Source organism: Camponotus floridanus, unplaced genomic scaffold (genome assembly GCF_003227725.1).
Source record: "Camponotus floridanus strain SB8 unplaced genomic scaffold, Cflo_v7.5 scaffold60, whole genome shotgun sequence".
In the NCBI taxonomy this organism is placed as follows: domain Eukaryota; kingdom Metazoa; phylum Arthropoda; class Insecta; order Hymenoptera; family Formicidae; genus Camponotus; species Camponotus floridanus.
The window spans coordinates 777,230-798,792 of NW_020229770.1; the positions used below are offsets into that span (position 1 = coordinate 777,230).

At 24.7% G+C, this 21,563-nt stretch overlaps 1 protein-coding gene across 3 annotated transcripts; it reads left to right on the forward strand.

The window, feature by feature from the left end:
- The first annotated feature begins 18 nt into the window (after positions 1-18).
- On the forward strand, positions 19-20,284 carry LOC105248916 (carnitine O-palmitoyltransferase 1, liver isoform). Of its 3 annotated transcripts, XM_011253988.3 has the most exons (16): positions 19-308; positions 15,183-15,338; positions 15,421-15,557; positions 15,671-15,947; positions 16,330-16,653; positions 16,955-17,154; positions 17,241-17,445; positions 17,538-17,645; positions 17,723-17,748; positions 18,026-18,091; positions 18,330-18,392; positions 18,712-18,823; positions 18,926-19,195; positions 19,270-19,419; positions 19,545-19,754; positions 19,944-20,284. In XM_011253988.3, exons 2-16 carry the CDS (start codon positions 15,198-15,200, stop codon positions 20,040-20,042), a joined length of 2,388 nt encoding a protein of 795 aa, XP_011252290.1. In that variant the 5' UTR covers positions 19-308; positions 15,183-15,197; the 3' UTR covers positions 20,043-20,284. The 3 variants fall into 3 exon arrangements, with proteins under 3 accessions (XP_011252290.1, XP_011252291.1, XP_011252292.1); XM_011253989.3 differs by lacking the exon at positions 18,330-18,392 and having other exon boundaries at positions 20-308; positions 19,944-20,283; XM_011253990.3 differs by lacking the exon at positions 18,026-18,091 and having other exon boundaries at positions 20-308; positions 19,944-20,283.
- The last annotated feature ends 1,279 nt before the right edge of the window (positions 20,285-21,563 follow it).

A 21,563-nucleotide genomic window follows, 5' to 3' on the forward strand; every position in this document is an offset into this window, starting at 1 on the left:
ATGCGTGGAATGAAGGTAGAATATCTTAGCGTGCGTCGCGTTGCCATCCGTCGTCTCGTTTAGTGCGTTTCGTATCTGTGCTGTAGTCGGTGCCTCGATTTGTACGGTATCTTCTTTTCTTGCGTAATACTAGAACGACGTACCGCGTAACAGGAAGTGCGTCTTTTGATTTGACTCGACGATTCTGCGTCGCGTTAATCATAGCCATCGCAGCCGTAGACGTCGCAACAAAACGTCTCGTATTTACTTGAAACGCTGACTCGTCTCTAGACGTAAATTAATATCGTCGACAGCATAGGTATATACAGGTAAGTAACAGCCAGATGTTGTCAACAATCGCGTAACAAGATCGTGTTCTATTATTAGAAACTGGAGAAAGCGTGGCTTATTTTTCGGGTCGGAGGCGCGGTCGCACGCCTTCGTGCTCCAACCAATCGCTTACGAGCTGTAGCCTCTCCTTCTTTTACAGATGTTTATATCTTTCGGAGATATCATTTCTTTAGTTCTCGTTTAAGATAAATTGTGAGATCGACCTTGCAAATGTTAATAATTTGTTAGTGTTTGAAGAGAGGAAAGTCAAGGATTAGTTGCGCTTTCTCTAGTCTAATGTAACGGCGATATGTATATGTATACATATGTAGCGATATATTTAGGTATACCTATACGCTTGTTTCTCACGTGAATTTAATTGCGTTGTAGTTTGTACTACTCGTGATAATTAATACGAAACACTTACGCGTATTGTCTTAACAAAAACTTAAACGTTAGCAAACACATCATCATCATAATAATAAAATTGAAAGAAGAATTCTTATCAATATAGATCTGATTATGTTTATCTTTCAACGTCTCCTAAAAAAAAACCTAGTTTATTTTGCTATATTGATTCCTAATCTACTGTAAATTTTATTTTTGATAAAGCTTAAATTAAAAACACTCAGTTGATAAATATCGATAAAAGATTTTTTATTTTAATATTTTTAATAAAAAAGAAATTAATTTTAAAAGAAAATAATTTTTAACAATCTTTTTCTCGATCAGAATCAGTTTTTACCACTGACATGATTTATCTAAAAAAAAAATGGAATTTGCTCAACTCTGATAATTGCATAAAATTAATCACTTGCAAAAACTTCAAAATACTGAAATTATAAGTCTTATGCATGCAAATACTTGTCAGTCACTCTGTATATATATATATATATATATATATATATATATATATATATATAATAAAATTCGATAAAATTCAATTTAGATATTTTAATGACAAGAAAACAAATGCTTTTATAGTATCGCGCAACATACAATTACATACATCATTAGATTTGTTTTTCATAGTCTCATTTATATGAATGAGAAAAAGTTCAGCAAAGTTCAGCAAAGTTCACGGAATGTAACTTGATAATTTAAAAAAAGGAAAACCGAAAAGAGAAAAAATAAACAGTAGATTTGCTATTCCTCAACATATACACAAAAATTTTACAATATTGTTACACTTCTGAGTCATTTTATTAAGAATAATTAAACAACAAGATAAATTCCTTTCGATTTAGTAAGAATAATTAAGCATTTTTATTCAAGTGTCAAATATTTATATTTATTATATATATATATTATATATATATATATATATATATATATATATATATATCTTTTAGATTAAAAATTAAAAATTACAGTTTTATTAATTGGTTTAATTTTAATTGAATTACTTTATTAATCCTATATATAAAATATTTTATATACAAAGATGAAAATGCCAAATTGTCATGTTTTGAATTCTGACACAATTATCATAAATCGATAACTTGATATTCTAAATCTTGAAAATGTAAAGGGGAATGAATAGATACTGACTGTATAATTATTTTGTGCGATAAAAAATGATAATTAACATTTGTATTGTAGAAAGTATATAGTCAGCTGTATCGAAATAGAATAATAGAAACTCCAGACAATGAGTAAATTCGCACTTTGTTGTCGAGTATTTTATTATGCACTTTTTGTACACCATATTACCGTGCGATACTTCTTCGATTCGGATATATAATTTACAACACATTATTTTCTCGCATTATTGTTTTTCTTTATAGCATAAACAGAATTAAATTATTTACATAAATTATATGTTTAAAATTGAAAATTTATAAATTTTACATTTTATTTTTATTTTATAAATTGAAGATAATTTATGAGAATATATATATATATATATATATATATATATATATATATATAATGAGAATATATATAAATTATAAACAATTGTCTTTTCGATTAATTATTGTACTAATGTCTTAATGAATCTTTATGAACTACGAATATTATTTCAAATAAAAATCAAATTTATTTACTGTTCTAACTTTCGTAAATTCAAATTCTGTCTAAAGCTTCACGTTATATTTCGTATTTGTAATTTTACAATTGGTCATTATTATGACTGATACATTTATTTATTCTGCATTAATGCTCGAATAGAGTGCCATATTAGAATATAATATAAGAAATCTTTGACATCAAATACTTATTAATAAGTAAATTTATTTTACATAATTATGCTTTTTTACGCGCTGAATCACCTTTATTAGAAACTTAACAATAACATAAGAAAGATTCTAATATCGAAATGGAAAAAAATGAATTATGACATAATGCGTTGCATTTCGTATGCAAAATTATTTGCAAGCTGTGTGTCTAAAATGTAAATGGTCATCTGCGAATATGTTTGGTCATATCCTCTCTAAAATATGTGCAAAAAATTTGTCAGTTCATTACAGAGTTATGTCAAATGTGTCAAAATATTCATAATATAATGACGTACACATATAGTACACAATGAACAATATAATTTCTTGAATGAAAAGAAAAATGTTTTGATGTTTACAAATTTAACATTTTGAAATTATTTGTTACCTTATCATTAAAATATCATTAAAATATTAAATTTGTGAAATTTAAGATAAAATTTTTGTTATATCAATAAATTTTATACGTATAAAACGTTACTATTGTTTATATTACGCATACTATTGTTTATACTTTAGATTTTAAATCTGAATTTGCGTTTTAAATCATCTGAATATTTTTATAGTTGTTTGTATAATTAAATATATAATGAGAATACAAATTGTGATACGAATTAATAAATACAAATCTAGTTAAAATAATAAGTTTAAAAAATTTTTTTTGAAATTAATATATCTGCAGGGCTATTTTCAAAAAAATTTGATTTATGAATAAAAGAAAGAAAAAAGAGAAAAAAGATAATATAGTTATTTAGAAAAAAATAATATAAATGATATTATGACAAGAGTTATATTTCAAAAATATACAAAAAATATTATGTATCATAAAACGATTATTATGTATACATAAAACGATATAATAATATCAATATCATAAAATGATATGATACTATCAATATCAATTAAATCATCAATTAAGAACTAATATCAGTTAAATCTTAAATCACACATTTAGTTAACATAATAATTAACACATTAATTAATACAAAATTAATACAAAAGAAGAAAGAAAGATGGATCAAATGTAGAGAATATAGGTGTGTACTTATGTTTGTATGTATGTATGTATGTTTGGCTACAACTTGGCTCACCGCCTACGTATTTGAGATCCGTATCTTAAAATATCTGACGTTGAACCTATTGCTTTTTCCGGGTCAAAGTCCACTCTCTTGAAGTCAGATTTTCTTTTTCTGTGAAATCGTTCGTGAAATATTTACGTGATTAACGACATATGTGCATGTTTCGTGTATAAAGATATAAAAGATTGACTTTTGCACCACTTTTGCATTTATTTAGACAATACATATCGTGAAATTAAAAGAGTCATTCGAGCAAAGGAAAGGGAAAAATATATAATATGATATAATATTTATTAGATAAAAAAGATATAGTAAAAATTATTTGTATAATAAAAATAACAAAGTAAAGAGATTTAACATACTATTTTAGAAAAGTCATGCAATTTAAAAAAATAAATAAATAAATATGTAAATACATTTAATCGATATAATTGACATGAATTTATTTTCTTGATTATTGCGACTGATTTTCATTCTGTAGCTTTTCACAGATAAAAAATAAATATAGAAATTCTAACATATTAGATTATTTCAAATATTTTCTGCTAAGATTTTATTATATATTCGTTTAATATTCTAAAGTGCATGTAGAAAATGAGAGTCAACAAAATGTTTTACATAACATAATAACATTATAAATTTTGCGCTAATATGTACGATAGATATGTTTTGATTCAAAATTGTTTATTGCATATGACTTTTTTTTGTTTATGATTGCGTTATTTTTTAAAATGTCGTAACTTTTAATAAATGGCATAATTATATAGAAATTAAAGGAAAATCATTATACGCAACTACAAATAATAATAAATCAAGTTACATTAGTTATTTTTTAATTCTAAAATTACAATTCTGAACAAAAAATTATTTTTCAAAATGCTGTATTTTTTATGATTGATAAAATTATTGTTATTACAAAGAACTAAAAATAAATATTATAATTTCTTGTTTTAAAAACTTAATTTAAAAATTATATATCAAATTTAATCATTAGGTCGAATATTTTATAGATTACTAGAAATACGGAAACTTGCATGTTACCAAATTTATTTTTAATATGAGTAATGATCTTCTCTTCATTCAGTATCTTAACGATCCTTTTTAATCTTCAATATGCGTAATTTTATTGCTGTTATTAATTACTGTGTGCTATTAATGAATTCTACTAATTTCTAAAATTATATAATTATATGTATAATTTCTATAATTATATGAACATATATAATTATAGAAATTAATATATTAATAACATTAAAATTGCTAGAATATCGCAAATAATTTTAATGTGTTAAAAACAAGAATTTTAATTATTGCTAATATTAGCATTATTTATCGATGTTTTTAAATAATTTAATTTAGTATTATTTTAATATATATTATCCAATGAACTTATTTTTAAAGAAAATTGTTCTTGCATTACATATGCATTACATACTTTTTTTACAAGTACTTGTTTATAAATCTTACAGTCAATTAATTAATATATATATATATATATATATATATATATATATATGTATATATATAAAAACAATAATGACAAGTAAGTCAATGTAAATTTAATGCAATTTTTTATTATTATAACTTACAACGTACTGTTGCTCATAGCTATATGCTTCCACTGAAGCCAGAGCTTTCCGAATGACGTATGACAAAGTCCGGTTCTTTAAACATGATTAACACATACATTGATCGCAGCCATGTGACGGTCAAAGTCCAACATAACAGCAAAATGCTGAGAGACTAGTTATAAAACAGAATTCGGCCTTGGACAGGTGCCTTAAATTTTATATAAAATATTACAAATTTTTTTTTTCTTCTTTTTTTTCCTTTTTATATTTATATCTTAGTAATTTACAAATTTATCTTTTTTAACTTATTTAGGTTTCTTATTTGATAATATCTATATTTAAATGCGAATTTATATTTGTATCTTGATTACTAAAGTATTGTCAAACATATTTTATATTTCATATATAATTTTTTAATAAATCACATTATTTTATGTAAATTTTAAAAATTTACATTTTTAAAGTCTCTAATTCTCTGAAATCTCGTATAATCGTAAAAGCTTTAATTTTTAATTCAGTTGTATTATACTTATAATAATAATACAAGATTTTTTATCAGCTTATTTGTCATTTATATAGATTTATAATAAAATGTATTTAAATATAGCACATCTTATATTTTTATGTACAACTGGATATTTCGAGTTATAATTAGATAGCATATATTGTGATTGCATTATGTACTATTATGTCTAGCGAGAGTCTCTATTGCGAAAAGTTATTATGTCTTGGTGTGTACAAAAAAAAGTCTTGCGCTATCATATAGAAAGTAGCTCTGTCATATATCTCTCGTGGAGCTATCTCTATAGTAAACTTGAGGGTTATACCATGCTACACATTTTAGATTTATCATCATATAAATCATTATATAATCAAAACATATAAAATTTACGCTACTGGCTATTATAGAGAATAATTTAATTAATAACAACACACTAAATTGATAATATTAACCGAAGATAGGTTAAAATAATATATTTGTGTATTATGTAAGAGTTATTTTAAATAATTCCTTTATATAAAATATCATTTTAAAATAAAAATATTTTTAACGGGTTAAATCACTAAAATAATTTATGAAAACCAGCAAAAATAAATAAATAAAATAAATAATATTATAAAAAGTTATAAAAAACACAGAAATGAGTACATTTTAATATCAATTTTTTTATTGAAAACTTAATAATACTAAACAGATATATCATATATGTATATATCATCTATATTTGTAGTACGACATATAATTCACGACTGAATTTTATTTAGCTTCAAAAAAATACTACAATAAATATATCGATAATATAATATAATACACACTTAAAAATAAAGATAAGATTAAATTGCGTACATTAAGAAAGGAACATGTTCTTGATTTCAATTCTTACCAGTTTCATTGGTTAAATTCCAATGTGCAATTTTGATTTTAATCGCCATTTAGTGTGAGATGAGCTTTAGGACCATAATGAAGTAATTTACTGCAACAGTTGCGAAGTGTAATTATTTCTTAGCGATGAGGACATATTTTCTATGGACAAATGACGTGGGTGCGCGATATTATGTTGATTATAATAAGTGCGATAAGCTATTTTAATGAATGTCTAGCTATGATGTACGTCTTCATCATTGCTGTGTAATCAAACAGAAAAACAAGAAGCAACACAGTATCGCCATGACGTCAATAAGAGTCTTTATTTTATCTTATCAGAAATAAGTATTTTTTATATAATTTTGTCTACGTTGATAATGCTTTTGCATTAATAGCATAAAATAGTAATGCACTTTGAATTCCTAAATTGTAGGATTACAAACATTTGATGTAAAAATTCATATATTTTTATTTTCTGAAATTAATTGTCAAAGAATAATTTTCAATGCATGTTGAAACTTGGCAATTTTATTATTTCAAACTTTTGTATTACAATCATATAACTAAATGACAAGATATTTTTAAAAAATTTTAACAATTTAAACATCAAGAATAATTTTAAAAAAATACATAATATTACATATAAAATAATATTTATTACAAAGATCAGAAATCAGAAGAATAGAAATCAATTTTTTATTTTCTCACATGCCTAACTCTTAACGTTATATAATATTTTATTTAAATAAAATATAATATCTAAAATAAATAACTTAATTAAATATAAAGAATTAAATAATGAAAGTTAACATTAAATATAGACATTAGATTATAAAATTTAATTACTTGTTGCAATTATCTAAATATTTAATAGATTATCATAAATCAGTTGGTCGTATCTAATGCCTAAATATTCGTACCTAAATATTCATACCCTATATTAATAGTTAATTTAATACTTCAGACTTCAAAATTGTTCACTATTATACTATACACTATATAGTATATCATTTTACGCGAATATTTTTTGCGATCTAATTCTTTAGTGATATTTAATGATATTATTCGGTTTATTAGATTGGATCGATTCATCATAATAGTTTCAGCGAAATCTTATATTGCATCTTTATATTGCATCTTTTAAAATGATATACAAGTACTTGCAATTATCCACAGTCATGAATCGCGTTTTGTTTATAGATTTTTATTGTGGATTTCTGCAAAAAAAGTAAGAATTCTATCTTGAAAACAGAATCGTTTTCTTCGTTCGTCTTTATCTTACTCAAAAATTAATAGCATATGTATATGTATATGTTTTTTTTCTTTATGCTATGAAATTAATAACCAATTAATTATTATTATCACTAATTATGAAACTCATTAATAGATTAGATGGATATGTTAATAAAGGTAGATATACAGATTACTTGTCTGATTCGTGCAATTTATCTTGAGATTATCGAACGAAAGCACTTGTCAAATTTGGAGTAAACTTGTGAGTAGAGATAATCACGTTGCCGTTGTCTGACAAGAAAAATGATGATATTTTATTGTATTAGATTATCATTTATTTATTTAAATATCGTATATAATAAAAAACTATCACTTATTGAATAATATTTTAATTAAATTAAATATATCAATATTTATATCACATATATTTAATAAAATTCAAATGTTTAGGGTTCTCAATTTGATAATATATATGTATAACATATATATGTACTTATATATGTATATACAGATTTTATTTAAAAAAATTTAAAATTAAATGATCCGAGATTTTGCATTAAATAAATATAAAATATAATACTTTATAATATACATATATTTAAGATTAATCTTTTTTGTCCAAATACAGAAATATTTTAATAAGATTTTATATATAATATTTTTAATAATATTGTAATTAGGATTTTTATGTGCTTAATAACAGGAAGTTAAATAAATAAACATAAATTTTTTTATGCTGCAAATAATAGATGTAAAATTATACCACAACGATGAGTCCAAGAAATGTAAATATATATTATATATGTAAATAATCGATTATGCTCCTTTTCTTTTCCTCTCTATACATAATATAATAACATTATACAAATATATATATATATATTTATATCGATTTTATTTTTATCAAAGTTATTGTTACCTTTCTTATAGAATGTGAATGAAGAGAGAGAGAGAGAGAGAGAGGGAGAGGGAGAGAGAAAGAGAGAAAGAATGTGTGTATGTGTATAAATATATTTTACCTTTATAATCTTAAATGAAAAAATTTAAATATATGTAAATCGAAAAAATTTAAATATATGTAAATCGAAGTTTTTTTATTCGATTCTTTGAAAAGTTTGGAGAAGTTCAGTTACTTTGATAACTGCTACGCAATCAATAATTTCATTTCACATGAATGTAGTAATATTGAATTGCTATCAGCCACAAACTTATATATTTTTTCTAATTAAACACGAAATATAATTTATAACTTTTAATATTTCTTTGAAACATCTGCAACGATACAATTAGAGAAAAAAAATCAAAAACGAAGAGGAAAAAATGATCACTAATAATGCACAATTTATTTAATTTGTGTGTAATACTAAAATAAACAAACTATATTACCATTATATTAGTTTTAATGTTACAATTATAAAACGAAAAGGAATAAAAATAAAATGTAAGTAATAATGGAAAATATGAATAATATTATGAGAGTGCATTATTTTGTTACTTTATATCATATATTAGAAAATTACATACAAATTTTTATAGTATATATTGTTATAGTATATATAGTTATATTGTATATTACATATTATTATTTTTACATAATATTATTACTTTATTCTTCTAGGAAATTACACAATATCCAGTAACAATAAAATAACATTAAAATTGGGATTTATTGCTATTAGCACTTATATTAGCATTACATTAACATTCGTATTTTGGAAAAATATGTACATATTGATGCATATGTTTTTTCAAAAATAATAAACATAAAAATGTATTGTTATTTATTTTTTTAAGATACTAAAAATGTCGAATAATATATAACTCATAATTATTTTATTATCTAATTATAATGGCAAATGTATCATACTTTCCGTATATGAATCATATTTAATGGATTTTTTTACGATTATTTAGCGACATTGATTCTGATTCTTATCAATACATTCGCAACTGAATATATATGTTTATTCAATCAAAAGTAGGCACGTCTTATCTTATGTAATATTGCGCACATATCATTTCCAAGTTAAAATATTGATACATTATCATTTCCAAACTAAAATATTGATACAGAAGTCTCTGAACTTGATATCTTCATCAATCACGTCTTCATCGTCTCGATCAATAACGTCTTTCATTTTATGATTCATTATATTCGAGTTAAAGAGGCATACTTAAATTTCGAAGAACAAAAATTTTCTTTTTTATATTTTTACAATGGAAAAATATATACATACAATTTAAGATATCAACTATTAAAAATAGTGATTTAAAAATAATTAAATTTTAAAAAGTATGAGATGCATGTATTAAATAATAAAGAAAGACAGAACAAAAAAAAAAATATATATATATATATATATATATATATATATATATACTTATACAAATAATCAATAACAAAAATATTATATATATATATATATATATATATATATATATATATATTATATTTTTATTATTGATTATTTGTATAAGTAAAAATTAAATTAACTATATATATATATATATATATATATATATATATATATACATCACACATATTTGATTTGTAATGCATAGATATATTAAAGAGAATAAGATTAGCAATTTTATTCGTAACAATCAATATCAATTGAAGCATGGACTTTGTAAACGGCAATATTAACGTTTTAACATTCTCTTTTTTTTCTCTTTAATTATAATTGACGTCAAAGAATTGATACGTACGTTTCAATACATTACTCTTTTTATGCGATTGCAAAGTTTGTGTTATTATTTGTATATGTGAAGCAGAACATGATTTTCTGATTAATGCATCATGATTGTGCTTGATCGATAGATATCTAATTTTTCAGTGATAATTAACTATATCGTTAAATGCAAATTTTCTCTTGATAGTCAAATTTTTGTAACATGAGTTAATGTTATAATCGTGAATAATGTAAGATAGATAATATAAAACGTAAGTTGTTCTCTTCACTATAGTTTTTTCTCTTTTCAAATTTTAAATACAGTGGGTAGCAATATTGAACTATTGTTCTCAAAGTAACGAACGAAATTGAAAATCATTCCAAAAATTAGACATGGATTTTTATATAATAAGAAAAGGGATATTTCTTCAAATTATTATATTTTGATATTGATTTTACATTTTAGCAAAGAAAATTATGTTCAATGCTTTAATAAAGAAAGAAGTAATGATTTGAAAAAGCTGGACTGCTTAGCACATGTCGCAAATGTCGTATGTTGAAAAAATTTGATATACTGTATAAAATGTCTATTTATAGAGCGGACATATTAAGTATTATATATATATATATATATACATACATACATACATACATCAATATAGACTCTGACTGTTGTATGCAAAGTTATATAACTACAATAATGTAGTATAAGTACTTTAATTTTTTTAATAAGATCCAATGTAAATTCTATTAAATATTTTTTTTTGTAGCATTTTATATGGTTTAGCAAATTTATATACTATATTATACATATACTATATTATACATATACATATCTTATCATGAGTAAATCTACGTTGGCCAGGAATGGAAATAAAAATGAATCAGATTAAAATCATCAAACAAATTTACAGATTCATATTTGGATGTAAAATCGACTGCTTCCAATCGATATTTTATTTATTAGAATTACACACTAGGTAATTATTTAATAACTTCAACGAAAGGTAAAAAAAGACTATTGACTGCACGTGATTCATATCAAAAGTAAATTGGATTTAAGTTCCTATAAGCTAACTTAATTTATTAATGATCATCTTTCAAATTCAATCATATTTCAATATTCTTTATGTTTATGAAGACTCTTTACGCACTTTCATAATAATTTCTGTATAATAATAAATTCGAACTTATATTTACATGAGTATATTTTTTATTGGATGCAAATACCTCACGTTTGTTGTTACATTATAAAAAAATTGCTGTCTTTATTAATCTTCTTTTATTTCCGTAATAAAAGATATGCACTCGCGTGCCGCTATATGCTCCAATAATCGTAATACATAATATTGATGAGTATTGCGAAATGGGATCTAAATGTATTTTATTTATAACCTACATTTCGACAGTTTACATATTTCCTCATAATGTTTTAGCTCTTGCAAACGAAAACTTTCATTGCGGCATAATTATAAATTTGTTTCAGAATCGTAATAACTTGCTAGTAAACATAAAATGAAACTTTATATTGAAAATATAAAGTATCCAAAATTGAAAGAAATTAATTATCAATAAAAAAAATTTTGAACAAGTTATACGTATAATTAATTAAAAATTTATGTCTGTTTCTAAATAATTGTCTATATATATATTTGTAAAATTACAATTTAAATTAATTTACTCGAAATTACTGGATGGATTAATTTGTTTTTATAAGTAGAGTTTTATAATTAATTTAGATTTATTGTCGTTTTAAACTTTTCATTTATTGACCTATTAAGCCAATTTGTTTTTGAAACATGATAAATCTTTATAGTTTGTTGTATGTATATCTAGAATTTCTCAAAAAACGTTGTACATAATCAATTTCGTATAATTGTGTTTGTAATTGATCTTGCGAGATTATTGTTGGCTAATAAGCTTCTTTCCAGAATACATATTTTTCGTGTAGAACTTTTTATTTTTCTTTGAATTTTATGTTAGTCAACAAAATATATGTGCAGTTGATACATGCAAAGCACCTACGAATACGACCTACTTATGCAGAAGTTTGCTTAATATAATTTATTTGTCGCAATGGCATTGATATATGATTCTGTCACAGTAAAGCATACGATTTTTTTTACTGTAATTAATGTATTGTAAAATGATAGAAAAGTAAAAATAAAGCATATAAAAATAAGAATAAAAATAAAACATATTGCATCCTGACTTGCGTTAAATATATGAAATTTTCATAGAAAATTTATGAGAAGTGATAAGTACTTCATAACATTCTCTGATAAAAAATTAATATTTTTTTATTGAAAAACGATCAAAGAATATATCTTAAAATATATCATGAAATATAGAAATAATAACGGGCGACCAACAAAATTGTTGAACTGATATACCCCTATCAAAAACACATACAGATTATTACGTTTTCATTAAAATCATCGACCTTATGACACAAAGATATTTTATCGTCAAAAAATTCAGTGATAGAATGAATATGTTTTCCATATTACACAAATAATTCTGTCGCAGTACGTAAAGCATACAATTTTATTTACTTTAATACAACATGATGGTTCAACAACAAAATTAAATGCATAAATGCATATGTATACAATCGTGTTCCACTATTATAGTCTTAAAATAACAATTCTGTGTCATCGTTCAAGGTCCAAAGTTATTACGTTACACGTACAAAATTTAAATGGCTAATATTGAAGAAAAAAGAAAAAAATTTCTTTCTATTGGAATGGTTTTACTTGATAATTAGAAACTGAAGATTTTATTACATCAAATTTTCTCCTAAAAAGGACTGCGTACAAATATTGATTTTTCTCTGGAATATTGTTATATACAATAAATTAATTTTTTATTAATTTATATATGTGTTAATAACTATGTGTGAAATTAAATATAAATATTATTTATAGAAATACAGCTGCGTAAGATTATATAAATATATACATATGTACATTGTCTACAAAGCTCGATATTTGCTGCTCAGTTTATTTACAATTGCATTCTTAATGTTTTGTCAAGAAATTCATTTTTAAATTTATTATAAATATTCTTCTATAATTATATGTAGAATTTGGAAAGATAACATTATAAAACTTTTACTAATCAACTTATATTGTTCAATATTTTTACCATTTACTAGTAAACCGGCTTTTGTAGTGAAATCAGCCGGAGAGAGATCCTTAAATGACGTATCAAGACATCACAGCATGCTCTTATGCTGAAAAATCTCCCATCTGAAAGCGTGACGATCTACATACATTTGTTCGTACATTCTCCACAAATTATCGTCAATTACTTCTCTCTCTCTCTTTAATAAAGTATATTTTCCAATATTTTTTAATTCGCGCGTTGAATTAATAATTAATAATCAGTTCGGATTTACCATCATCTTTCTTTCCCATTCTCCTTCTCGATTGTAACTTGAGTGGAAATCGAGTGAAATGCCGAAGACTTTCTATTATCGCATGCTCACTCAGTACGAGTCGAATAAAATGCGTAATTAACGAAATTATAACGCAAGAAAGAATCAGACTTCATTTTTGATACCATCGATTCACATAACATTAATTTGTATTCTTATATTACAACTGTGTTTTATACTTTAATCTGACACTTTTCGGTCGGTTATTATAATATACGTGGGACTTTCACTTCACGGTGACCTCCAATGAATATTTCATTCTTGCTCAATAACAAAAGTCAATCCAAAAGAATAATATCAATTTAGGAAGCATGAAGAAATATAAAAAGAGTAATCACTTTTGACAATTTTTGATATTAATAATATTGTATTAATTTTTTTAAATTAATTTTTTTAATTTATTATACGTATATATTTTATAATAATTAATATTAAAAATTAAAAGAGTTTACAGTTAAATATTAAAGTAAATTTTAAATAGTTTTGATAAGACAAGGAAAAAAATAATATTTACACAACTGATATTACTCAAGGCTCTTTAGCTTTTTCTTGGGGAATCGAATGCGTTTGACCAAACTAAAGTAAATTTATCGTAAACGACAAGTCCACCGAATTGACTTCTTCATAATGTCCATATTTACCAGTTTGGCACGATCTATACAATGCATTCGTGCATGCACGCGTGCGCACCGCAATTGAAACTTTAAGTAAGGTCAACTGGTATATCTGCGTTTACTCTGCATCATTATCACGATCATATAGTTCATTTTCGCGACAAAGCTGCTCTTTTTTTCTCGTCGATTAACCGTTTCCGGACAGGTCTTCTTTACAAAATGTCAGATTTAAATATTGACTTATTCATATTAATAAAATATATAAATATAAATATTAATAAAACACAACTTATAATATAATATTAAAAATATATATGTTGTTTCATATAATCTTTAAAAACGAAATCATTAAATAATGATTTAAAATACGAATATATTAAAATGCCTAGAATGCTAATCGTATGAAAATTAAAATTGCATTTCGTATAATCTTAATTGTGCATAATTTTATTATTATTATTACACACACACACACACACACACATAAAATTTTAATTTTTTTACAATTAGGTTTTACATTCTAGGCACTTTGATATACTTGTATTCTAAACTGTTATTTCAATGATTTCTTTTTTAAAGATTATATGAAACAATTTTTAATAATTTTAACAGCAAGCGCGAATTATAATTAAGATATTAATTCTTAAATAAAAAATCTTAAACTTTAATGCATTTTACAGGAAGGCTAACGCAGGATGGCGGAAGCCCACTCAGCCGTAGCATTCAGTTTCGCGATAACACACGAAGGATGGGATGTAAACTTCGATCGGGAGGTGCTTCACTTGGTGTGGCTTTCTGGAGTGCGATCATGGAAGAAGAGATTCTTCCGATTTCTGGTAAGTGCCAATTATAGCGTCTTTAATTCCCGAATCGAATATTTAACCGTCTTTTTTACATATCTGTATGTTTCATTTTTAGAACAATCTGAAAAGTGGCGTTTATCCAGCTTCTTTAGAAAGCTTGTGGATTACTATAATGTTAGTAACGGCGGTACATTTTGCTGGTTATAAAGTTCCGTATGACCTCGTTGGAAAAGTATCACCATATCTTTCCGGGTAAGTCTATGTAATTTTGCTCGATCACAAGATATTTATGATTCATTACACTCGCAGATTGAGAGAAAAAAAATTTAATGTCTCTGGAATTAATCACTCTCTTTTTGTGACAGAACCTCTATACTCGCGCACCTGGCAGGCTCTTTTCTAGTCGCATTGTTCTTATGGCTAGCGGTCATATACGCAATTCGATATACGTTGAAATTACTGCTTATGTACAAAGGATGGATATACGAATCAAGGGGTAAGACTTACAAACCATCAAGTTTGACGAAAATCTGGCTCTTGATGGTAAAGTTGTTCTCCGGTTGGCATAAACCTATGCTATATAGCTTCCAAGGATCACTGCCACGATTGCCGCTACCGTCAGTAGCTGATACCATGACACGGGTTAGATCACAATAACAATATTTCATTATTTTATATTAAATACGCATATATAAATTGGATCCGATGTCACTAATTATGCTTATATCATTTTATTTCATAAAATATTTTCTTAAATTTTATTTTTAAAAGTTTTATAATGACATAATAATTATTTTATTTTTAAAATTGAGTTTATGAGTTATTGATGACTCTTACTGTATCAACTATTATTTAAGCATTTTCCATAATGTGTATGTTATTTAATTTTCAAATCGAACATTATAATGAAATATAAAGATTCTTATTAATATATTGGAATGTTATCGATAATATAAAAAATTAGTAAATAAGTCTAAAATATCCATGTCTGTTTAAATATTGTAAAATATTGTTTATGATATAGTATTTGAGGACTGTACGGCCATTGCTAGATGACGAGAATTACGCTCGCATGGAAAGATTGGCTACCGAATTCCAAAATGGCATCGGCGTCAAGTTGCAACGTTATTTAATCCTCAAATCTTGGTGGTCTACCAATTATGTATCCGATTGGTGGGAAGAGTACGTTTATTTACGTGGAAGATCACCTCTGATGGTTAATTCGAATTTTTATGGAATTGATGCCATTCTCTCGCATCCTACGAATCTACAATCTGCACGAGCCGCAGCGGTTATATATTCCTGCTTGAAATATAGACGTCTTATTGAACGTCAAGAATTAGAACCAGTTAGTATTTTTTTGTTATCTATATTTTTATTTCTAAAATGGAGAAAAATTTTCGTTACCAAAATCACTATTAAATAGTATAATTAAAACTGATTTTCCTATTTCACAAAGTAATATAATTATAATAATATGTAAAAATTTTTCTCAATTATTTGATACTTTTTGTTTTTATCATTTTTTATTGAGAGAGAGAAAAAATATATAAAGCAAAAGAATAAAAAAATTGCGATATTTTACATTTTGTTTAATATAAATATAAAGCTTATCATGACATGTATATAAAAAAAATGTGCCTTTTTAGATTCTGGTACAAGGATTAGTACCATTATGTTCTTGGCAATATGAAAGAGTTTTTAATACTACACGAATTCCAGGAATAGAGGTTGACAAAATTGTGCATTATCAAGATGCCAAACATATTGTAGTTTATCATAAAGGCAGATATTTTAAGGTGTTAATTTATTATCGAAATAGAATTCTTCAAGCCTGTGAAATAGAACTGTAAGTCACATATTTTATTTTTTTATCAGCTTATATTTTTATCTATATTATCTTGTATGTCAACTATAATATCATCCATCTTACAGTCAGATTCAACAAATTTTAAATGATGATTCAACACCGGCGGAGGGAGAGGAGAAACTAGCTGCATTAACGGCTGGTGAAAGAACTATCTGGGCGCAGACTAGAAAAGACTTTTTTGCAAAAGGTGTAAATAAAGCTTCTTTGGATATTATTGAGAAAGCTGCATTCGTAGTCGCATTAGACGATGTAGCTTATGAATATGATCCAGTATGTTATCCAATAATTTAAAAATATATTTTGTATGAGAAAATATTAATTAAATTGATTACTATATTTGTTAAAAACATTTCATATTTTAGAATCATCCAGAAAAATTAGATCACTATGGTAGAATTTTATTACATGGAAAAGGATATGATCGATGGTTTGATAAATCTTTTACGCTATGCATTGGGACCAATGGCAGAGTGAGTAATATTACACCTAATATATTTTCACAATATTATATGAGAATTAAGATTATATATATTATTTCTGTTTACAGATTGGCTTCAATGCGGAACATTCTTGGTGAGTATATTTTAAAGAATTTAGATTACATATTAATAATAAAAAAAAAATCTTGATATTTTTTTTTAATTTTTATCATATAAAAGAATTATTTCGCAATATTATATATTTCGTCTATTTTATACGGAGACAAACATAGAGCATGATCTCATTATATATAATGTATTATATACAATTAAACTTACATTTTCAATACTATCAAACTCTATTAAACATACAAATTTATGTATATATATATATATATATATCGAAATACATAATGATAAGTAATGAGCAGGGCAGATGCTGCAGTCATGTCACACTTGTGGGAGTACGTGATATGTTCGGAGTTCCTAGACAGAGAGTAAGAATTACTATAGAATTATATGATTTTGTATATTTCTTTTCTTCTGCTTCTAAAAATAATTATTAAAAACGTCCTTAAAGGTTTCTTAGGATTCTTTTTTCTGTCTATGTTTCAGTCTCCTAAATATTATTTTCTGCAGGTTCTTTCTTTCTATTAGATATTTTTACTGATGAGTGTCCTTTATATATTTTTTTCACATTATAACTTTGATATTTTGTTTTAATATGCTTATTAGGGCTGATGCACCGGTGATGGGAACTCTATGGGAATTTATTATGGCTGCTGATAATGAAATTGGGTAATTTGTACATTATTTTCATTGAGTTGAATTTTTCATGGGATATTAACTAATTACTAACTACTCATACACTGCATCATTCCTAACAATCATATAATTTTTGTTTTGCTATAATTATATAATGATTATTTTGACTTTTATGAATATATATATTTGTGCATGAAAATTTATGTTTTTTAATATAAAATATAAATGTTAACTGTGTGCTTCAGTGAGTTTGTTAAACAAAAAAATAAAGAATAATTAGCTTACAAAATTATTCAATTGTCTAACTTACAAAATTGTCTAATTTATTATAATATACATACATAATTCTTAGATATCAAGATGGACATAATATAGGCACTCCAGAATTTACACCTCCAGCTCCACTTCGATTGCAATGGGATCTGAATGCTAAATGTATTGAAGCTATTGAGCAATCCTATCAAGTAATAATAATAAATTTTATTTGAATACTATTTAGTGGATATTGCAATTATGTAATAAATCGATTTTATATTTAATACATACATTTTATATTTAATATACAGGTAGCACACAATATATTGAATGATGTTGAGTTGCGTATTTATGTGCACGATGCTTACGGCAAAGGCTTAATGAAGGCTAATTCCGTATCGCCAGATGCATATATACAAATGGCACTTCAACTGGCATATTATCGCGATGCTGGGAAGTTCAGTTTAACTTATGAAGCTTCTATGACGAGACTATTCCGAGAAGGTAGAACGGAAACAGTTAGACCATGCACTATTGAATCTTCTAAATGGGTGAAAGCAATGGAGAATAAAACAATAACGGTAAAGAAATAAGCAAAAATATAAATGTTTGATTATTTGTATATTTCTAACAAAACTTCTTTTCTGATTTGTAGATAGATGAAAAAGTTAAACTACTAATGGATGCGGTAGCACGACATCAGAAAAGTTATCAGGATGCCATGTGTGGTAAAGGAATAGATAGACATCTATTCTGTTTGTATGTAGTATCAAAGTACTTAGAAGTAGACTCGCCATTTCTAAAGGTAATTGTTTTGTGACTATATCATATTAGAAATAGATTAGCAATATGTTAATAATAGATGTAATACAATAATTGAATAACAGTCTTACAAATGTAACAAGATGTTTTATTATATTTCTGTTATAGGAGGTTCTAAGTGAACCATGGAGATTATCAACATCACAAACTCCGCACGGTCAAACTGCAAAATTAGATTTGAAAAAATATCCGAATTGCATTTCAGCAGGTGGTGGATTTGGCCCTGTAGCTCATGATGGCTATGGTGTTTCTTACATAATTGCAGGAGAAAATCTTATATTTTTCCACGTATCTAGTAAACGATCTTCCTCAAAAACGGTACATATAGCATAAAAATAATTAATATTTTTAGCGTCATTAAAGGAAGTGTTATCATTAATCATTAATCATTTATTTCTTGAAATTTTGTTATCTATTACATATTGTATATTTTGCATTTATAACTTACAATAATACATATAATATACATATAATTATTTATTTATTAAGTAATTATAATTTTTATAGGATGCTGCAAGATTTGCAAAGGAGATAGAGAAGGCACTTGATGATATGAAAAACTTATTGGGCCAGAAGAAGAAAATACATCAGAATGGATCTGCATAATTTATTATTTAATCTTGCAAAGTGATTACAAATGAAAAAAAATCTATAGCTTCAAAATAATTTGCCTGGTATAGGGAAAAATTTAATGCACTTTTTGAAGGCACTTTTCATAGACAATTATTTTGATAAATAAAAATTTACAAGAAAATGATGGGTCCAAAATTCAAGATGCAGTATAGACAATTGCATAGAGATAATTTTTCATAAAATTATTTTTGTTTATCATATGTATCATCAAATAGCATTTTTATCATTAAATAATCATTTATAAACTAACAAATTATTCATGATTTGCTAATAATATTTCACAACAAAAAAATATAAGTAATGAAATATAAGATAGGAAAAATCCTCATTTCTCTTTGTACAATACTACAAATTTAAGAAATATTTTGACATTAAATGACTATAGAAGTATATGTATAATAAGAATTAATATTTGGAAATTATATACGTATTGAAACTTAACAATTTTCACACATGTAAAAGAGTATCAAATAGTCATCAATATCATGATTTGTAAATTTATTAATAATTGAATTTGGAACATTCATACATATCTACTGTGAGTGTAAATAGAATTTAAAATTTTTAATGTTATATGGATAATGTATGGATATATCTATGGATAATGTATGGATATATCTATACGTCCATACATATATCCATATAAACAAAATATCTTATTATAAAAAATATCTTATTATAATTTTAAATAAAAAAAGACAATGCAATGCAATTTATACATATAAGTAAAAATTTTCTTTATAATATGTAGTAAAAAAATATCAACTGCATCTTAATATGGAAAGACCTCTCGATTTATCAGTCTTGTCAGTCCTAATGCGATATATACAGATATGTAACTATGAATATGTGATTATTTTGATTTTTAAGCAAACATTTAAACAATGCCATATATTGATATGCGCAACTTATCAATGCAAAATGTTTTAATTGTAAGTAATTACTAATTAGTAAGTAATTTTATAGTTAGAAAAGATGTATGATTACATTCTCTACACTATATATTTGTTAAAGCTATATATAAGTTTAAAGATATTGGTGCTTTTATAAAACTTGTTATTACTTGGTGGTATTACACAATTAATCTTTATTGATCTTTAAGCTAAGTATGTAAAAAAATAGTACTAAATGTGCAAGGTGACAAAGAAATGACACATTTTGTACATTTCATATTTAAAGTTTTAATGATGTCTCATTAAAAATTAGAGAGATATAAAACTGTATAACAGAATTTTACATGTTACAATTATTAAAGTGACTTTAATATTGACATTGTAAATAAAAGTAATTTCTATGAAAATTTATAAGCAACTGAAATATATAATTTATCAAAGAAGAAAATATTAAATATTGACAAACGAATATAAATATAGATATTTACGAAACATTTGAAAATTTTTATACAATATTTTTATACAATATTGATAGTTGTGATTTATAATTTTTTTTACATCTATTGGTACATTTGTAAAGAAATTTTTTTCGATTTTGTAA